At 53.5% G+C, this 6,000-nt stretch overlaps 1 protein-coding gene across 1 annotated transcript in view; it reads left to right on the plus strand.

The window, feature by feature from the left end:
* The window catches only part of LOC119183424 (thyrotropin-releasing hormone-degrading ectoenzyme-like), a 42,690-nt gene extending 40,179 nt beyond the window's left edge, over positions 1 to 2,511 (plus strand). Inside the window, exon 12 of the mRNA XM_075870195.1 lies at positions 2,360 to 2,511. Coding sequence (XP_075726310.1) covers positions 2,360 to 2,429 — 70 coding nt within the window. The 3' untranslated portion in view covers positions 2,430 to 2,511. The remainder of the gene's footprint in view (positions 1 to 2,359) is intronic.
* Positions 2,512 to 6,000: the final 3,489 nt, after the last annotated feature.

Consider the following 6,000-nt stretch of genomic DNA (forward strand, 5'->3'; position numbering starts at 1 on the left):
GCGGAATCTTAGAGAGTGAAACACACGTGGCAAAGTTTGCGTTAGTCGGACCAGTGGTTAAGAACTGCAACTCGTTCATAACGCTCCAGCCAATCTGGGACATCCTCCCAAGGGGAGCCGCAAAAACGCGGAGGTTGTCGTGGCTGTTGGATTACCAATGGCACAGGCCGAGTGGCGGTGGCCATCGGTGACGTTGAATGGTGTTTTACGGAACGACTAGCGGCAGGGAGTGGTCCAAACTCAGCTGAAATGGCTTGTAGCCGGCAGCCCATTCCAGTTCCTCTTCTTGTAAATGGACGTGTCATTACACTGGCTGGAGTTAAATGTACCGTTTTCAAATCCGCGGACTTATTTGTCGTCTAAGTAAAACTACGAGGGTCATTTACGTCAGCGCGAAAACTAAGCCGCCGTGAATAAGTTAATAAAAAGCGGGACTACAAAGACGACCCGTAAAAGTTGGGCTTTTGGAAATGAAGAGCGGTGGTCTAGTGGCTAAGGCACTCGGCTGCTGACCCGCAGGTCGCGGGTTCAAATCCCGGCTGCGGCTGCTGCATTTCCGATGGAGGCGGAAATGTTGTAGGCCCGTGTGCTCAGATGTGGGTGCACGTTAAAGAACCCCAGGTGGTTGAAATTTCCAGAGCCCTCCATTACGGCGTCTCTCATAATCATATGGTGGTTTTGGTACGTTAAACACCACATATCGATAAATCGTGTTACTAAAGGAAACGCTAGTGTCATAGAACTCCACAGCTCCTGAGACAGAAATAGTCACATGGGTTGCGCAGTGATTACTTGCGCCCAAAATTTTGTATAAACTTATTGGATGGTGGCTTGAAAATTGGTACATTGGTTAGTTTTTTTCCCCTTTGTCAATGTCAACTGCGCTTTCGTAAGTACAGCCTTGCTGCTTTGCGGGACATGACAACACATCAGGCACGTAAAACAGGTTGCGTCTAGAAGTTCGTGCGATTCCAAAATGAGGGGTACAAGCGACATTTCATCGCAAGTGTGTTGCCAAGAAGTTTGCACCATAGGTGAAGCGAACACACTCATGAATAGACTCTGACTCAGATAAAGCCGTGAGCCTCAGTCTGAGCGAGTGCACGAGAGAACCGTTTTGGTGGGTGCAAGTCTGAGTGAGTCTAGGGCAGCAAAAGTCAAGAGCCTAAGTGAGTCCAAAGCTCCAGATATATTTCATCAGCGAGTCCGAGTGAGCTCCCGGAATTTCGGCGACCCATGCCCAACATACACCGTACAAGACCCGCGAGATCAGAAAGCCAAGCTGTAAAGCATGCATGGCACTCGAGAATACCCTTGTTGGGTTCTTTCGTCGTGAAGGAAACATCGCAGCGAGATAAGCCCTTATGAACTAGTGAAAAAAGACCACCCTTCTCAGGAAAGCTTGCTTCATTGTTGGCGGGTGTGCACCACCATCTTCAGAAAAGTTGCACATGCGACGTTTTATTCCTGGTAGCAGCAATCTCGCTGCAGTATCCAATTACCGCAAAAGAAATATCATGACAATATTGTCAAGCGAGGCAGTAGGGCGTGGCCTCTGAGATTAACAAGTCACATGCCCTTCGTCTTCGAGGCTGCAGCCAAGTCCCAATAAAAGCTATATGCAAAATAAATGAATAGGAAGAAACATGTTGCGGGACTTGACCTGTAAAACGTGTTTACAGAAAGCATAACTGCATTAATGATTTTTTATTCCTACCAACTCAAGAACACTAACATCAAGGATACAAAATATTGCAACACTGTTTTCGCGAGATTACATGCGCCCGGTATGCATGAGAAATAATGAATGACTACAAATAAATGATGGTTTAGCAAAGCAAAAAAGAGCATCTTCAACATACTCCAAATATTCCCGGCTTTAGTTTAACTAGTGTGGTTTTCAACAATACAAAATTAGTATGTGCGAAAAGCATTTAACCAATTTCTGGTTTTAGAAGCGTCTTAAAAAATTGCTTGCACTAATAAAACACATAAGCTCAATGACAATATTGTGCATATAGGCAACGTAATATAACGTGGTTTGTTTCCCTTTCCGAGCCACCTATAGTAAACATGTCCCATTCAACAATTTATCACTCATTTCAATTGGTTCTGCCGAATTTACTACGGCTAGATGTGGACGTTGCGTCGGTGTTCTCACGTCTTGTTGCAGTCAACGCGTAGAGATCCTCGATAAAACGTTTACATGGTTGTGCAAACTATAGCTTACGTTCAAATTCACATTGTAGCGAAAAAGACGTCAAGACATACGCAAAAAAAAACGACACAACAAAAGCGCTACTAACAACTTTAACAGAAAAATTTGAAGATACACTTATTATGTCTTCCAACCATGCAGGTGCGAGGGCAGCATCCGGCTGGCTACAGGAGGTGCTTGGCAGAGATTACAAATCAACAGTACGACTTAAAAAAAAACCGTATGTTCTGAAGCAAACAGGTGTAAGGAAAGGACTTGAAGACGCCGAGGAGCATCAAACCAGAACTGAAGAAGACGAGCGGAGAGCAGGTGGCACGAAGGCGACAACAAGAAATGAAGAAGAGAAGAAGAAGGCACGTGCGATTACGAGTCAACTGTGCGCCAATCAGCTCACGACCAGTGGTGGCCCATAGAGGTGGCGTGCCACGATTGGGCCACGTGCGACCATTACGTGGCAGTAGGCTTTGTGGCTGGGGACGAGCCGGAGCAGCGGCAGACGGGAGACAGTGGGCCGAAGCGTCGGACGCAGGCGATCGAGGTCCCGGCCAGGGAACGCGGCCGTCCACGCTGCTGCCGTCCAACCACCAGCTTGGGCGGCATTGCCGGCACGAGTGCTGCATCTCGGGGCGCGGCCTGGCCTGCTGTTCTCTTCCTTGCCGAGGGCATCGCGGATCTCGGCGAGGCGTCTCCGCGGTCAGCCGTTGAACACAGCGATGAACGTGGCCTGGCTAATGGTCACGGTTGCGTCGAGCATCGCGTCTCGGCGCACGCTCTTCGCTGGACGGGCTGGCTATTCCCCGCATGGAGCATCGCGTCTCCTATGCGGGTTGACTGCTCCGTAGTCGCACCTACGCCATCAAGCGCCAGTGTCATCAGAGCGTCGCACTTCGGCAAGGGACGAGCGAGATGTTCTGCCGGGCGAGACGCGGGCGTGTGTACGGAGGACCATGGAGCCGGGCGAGGTTCAGGGTGGCCGAGGATTCAGATGCCAGGGGAGTTGCTGGCTGAATCAAGGATCGCCGAGTGGTGCCGAGCCGTACCGAGCGACGCACCAGCCTCGGAAGTGGGCCGCGAGCTCACGAGGGGCGCACCCGAGGGTACCTGGCTGTGCCCTGGCCAAGGCGACGAACGCCGGTGAGTGAGCTGCCGCACCGCAGCTGTAGCGAGCAGCATTTCAGCACGGCACAGACGGTGCTGTGCTGGCCAGAACCCGCACGTGGAACCGCTACGCCCGGAAGGTGATCAAAAGCTTAGAAACGAGGTCCGAGGTCGCGCTGGTCAGGGCATCTCCGCCACTGCAGCTCGAGAGTTGAGGCCACGAAGGCAGACGAAACGGTGTGCTGCTCGAGAGGCCGAGTTCCTGGGAGCGTTCCTGAGCCGGACGTGGGACCCGTACGTGTCGGCCAGGTCGAGCTCCGGCGTGTTCGCTCGGGGTCAAGTCCGCCGGCCGGTACAAGGTGCAAGGACGGGGCCTGCTGAACGGCTCCTGCCTGGGTGCAGTGGCCGGGAGCAGGTTCGTGGCGAGGCCTACCGGGCGTGTGTCGTCAGCCGTTCCACCCATGCCATGAAATAAAAAAGTTCATGTTAATGCTTTCTCGTCCGCTATCAACAAACATAGTGACGAACGTCCGTTTTACCACTACAATAAATGGCGAGCCTGCCAGGATCAAGCTCTCGCGTTACCTCTGAGAGCCTCACGTTGTTTGTGTGTGGCGGACGAGAATGGACGACAAGAGAAAGCTAGTTGAGCTAGGGAAGGAGATGGAACTGAGTGGAGAGGCTTTGCTGGCATGGGTGAGCACTGAGAAAAAAAAGAAATGAGGAACCAGATAGCGAAAGATCGAGAGGAGGCACGTCTAGCAGCACAGGCAGAGCATGAGCGTGAAATAGCTCGCATGGAGGCTGAAAGGCTCCTCCTCGAAGAGCGGTGTCTGTTCATTGTTGTGTGAGAAAAGTTGTTTTCCCTCTAAACAACTTTCTTGAGCAGGGGGATATTGTAAGGAAAGGACTTGAAGACGCCGAGGAGCATCAAACCAGAACTGAAGAAGACGAGCGGAGAGCAGGTGGCACGAAGGCGACAACAAGAAATGAAGAAGAGAAGAAGAAGGCACGTGCGATTACGAGTCAACTGTGCGCCAATCAGCTCATGACCAGTGGTGGCCCATAGAGGTGGCGTGCCACGATTGGGCCACGTGCGACCATTACGTGGCAGTAGGCTTTGTGGCTGGGGACGAGCCGGAGCAGCGGCAGACGGGAGACAGTGGGCCGAAGCGTCGGACGCAGGCGATCGAGGTCCCGGCCAGGGAACGCGGCCGTCCACGCTGCTGCCGTCCAACCACCAGCTTGGGCGGCATTGCCGGCACGAGTGCTGCATCTCGGGGCGCGGCCTGGCCTGCTGTTCTCTTCCTTGCCGAGGGCATCGCGGATCTCGGCGAGGCGTCTCCGCGGTCAGCCGTTGAACACAGCGATGAACGTGGCCTGGCTAATGGTCACGGTTGCGTCGAGCATCGCGTCTCGGCGCACGCTCTTCGCTGGACGGGCTGGCTATTCCCCGCATGGAGCATCGCGTCTCCTATGCGGGTTGACTGCTCCGTAGTCGCACCTACGCCATCAAGCGCCAGTGTCATCAGAGCGTCGCACTTCGGCAAGGGACGAGCGAGATGTTCTGCCGGGCGAGACGCGGGCGTGTGTACGGAGGACCATGGAGCCGGGCGAGGTTCAGGGTGGCCGAGGATTCAGATGCCAGGGGAGTTGCTGGCTGAATCAAGGATCGCCGAGTGGTGCCGAGCCGTACCGAGCGACGCACCAGCCTCGGAAGTGGGCCGCGAGCTCACGAGGGGCGCACCCGAGGGTACCTGGCTGTGCCCTGGCCAAGGCGACGAACGCCGGTGAGTGAGCTGCCGCACCGCAGCTGTAGCGAGCAGCATTTCAGCACGGCACAGACGGTGCTGTGCTGGCCAGAACCCGCACGTGGAACCGCTACGCCCGGAAGGTGATCAAAAGCTTAGAAACGAGGTCCGAGGTCGCGCTGGTCAGGGCATCTCCGCCACTGCAGCTCGAGAGTTGAGGCCACGAAGGCAGACGAAACGGTGTGCTGCTCGAGAGGCCGAGTTCCTGGGAGCGTTCCTGAGCCGGACGTGGGACCCGTACGTGTCGGCCAGGTCGAGCTCCGGCGTGTTCGCTCGGGGTCAAGTCCGCCGGCCGGTACAAGGTGCAAGGACGGGGCCTGCTGAACGGCTCCTGCCTGGGTGCAGTGGCCGGGAGCAGGTTCGTGGCGAGGCCTACCGGGCGTGTGTCGTCAGCCGTTCCACCCATGCCATGAAATAAAAAGTTCATGTTAATGCTTTCTCGTCCGCTATCAACAAACATAGTGACGAACGTCCGTTTTACCACTACAACAGGACAAGAAACGTCTATAGCTAACGCACTCATTACCATTGTCTAGCTAACGCAATCATTACTATTATTATTGTTAAAGAACGCTTTTAAAAGTTGGCGAGCCTCTCTATCTTTACTGCTACCCAGGATGTTGACATAATGAAACCTTGGAGAACATGTGCAGGCTTTGTAATGCGGATAGTTCTGCGCTAAACATACGTTTTTTTCATCTTACGGTTGATTTATTTTTGCCTAACGCTTCTGTAGCCGGCCGTATGTATCCCTAGCGCCTGCGTTGTAGGAAGGTATATTGTATGTGTCTTCAAACATTTCCATTAAAGTGGTTGTAGCGGTTGTGGTGTGTCGTTGTTTCTGTCTGTCGTTTCGTTTTTTCCGCTATATTA

The sequence above is a fragment of the Rhipicephalus microplus genome, chromosome 8 (genome assembly GCF_043290135.1).
Source record: "Rhipicephalus microplus isolate Deutch F79 chromosome 8, USDA_Rmic, whole genome shotgun sequence".
Taxonomy (NCBI): Eukaryota; Metazoa; Arthropoda; class Arachnida; order Ixodida; family Ixodidae; genus Rhipicephalus; species Rhipicephalus microplus.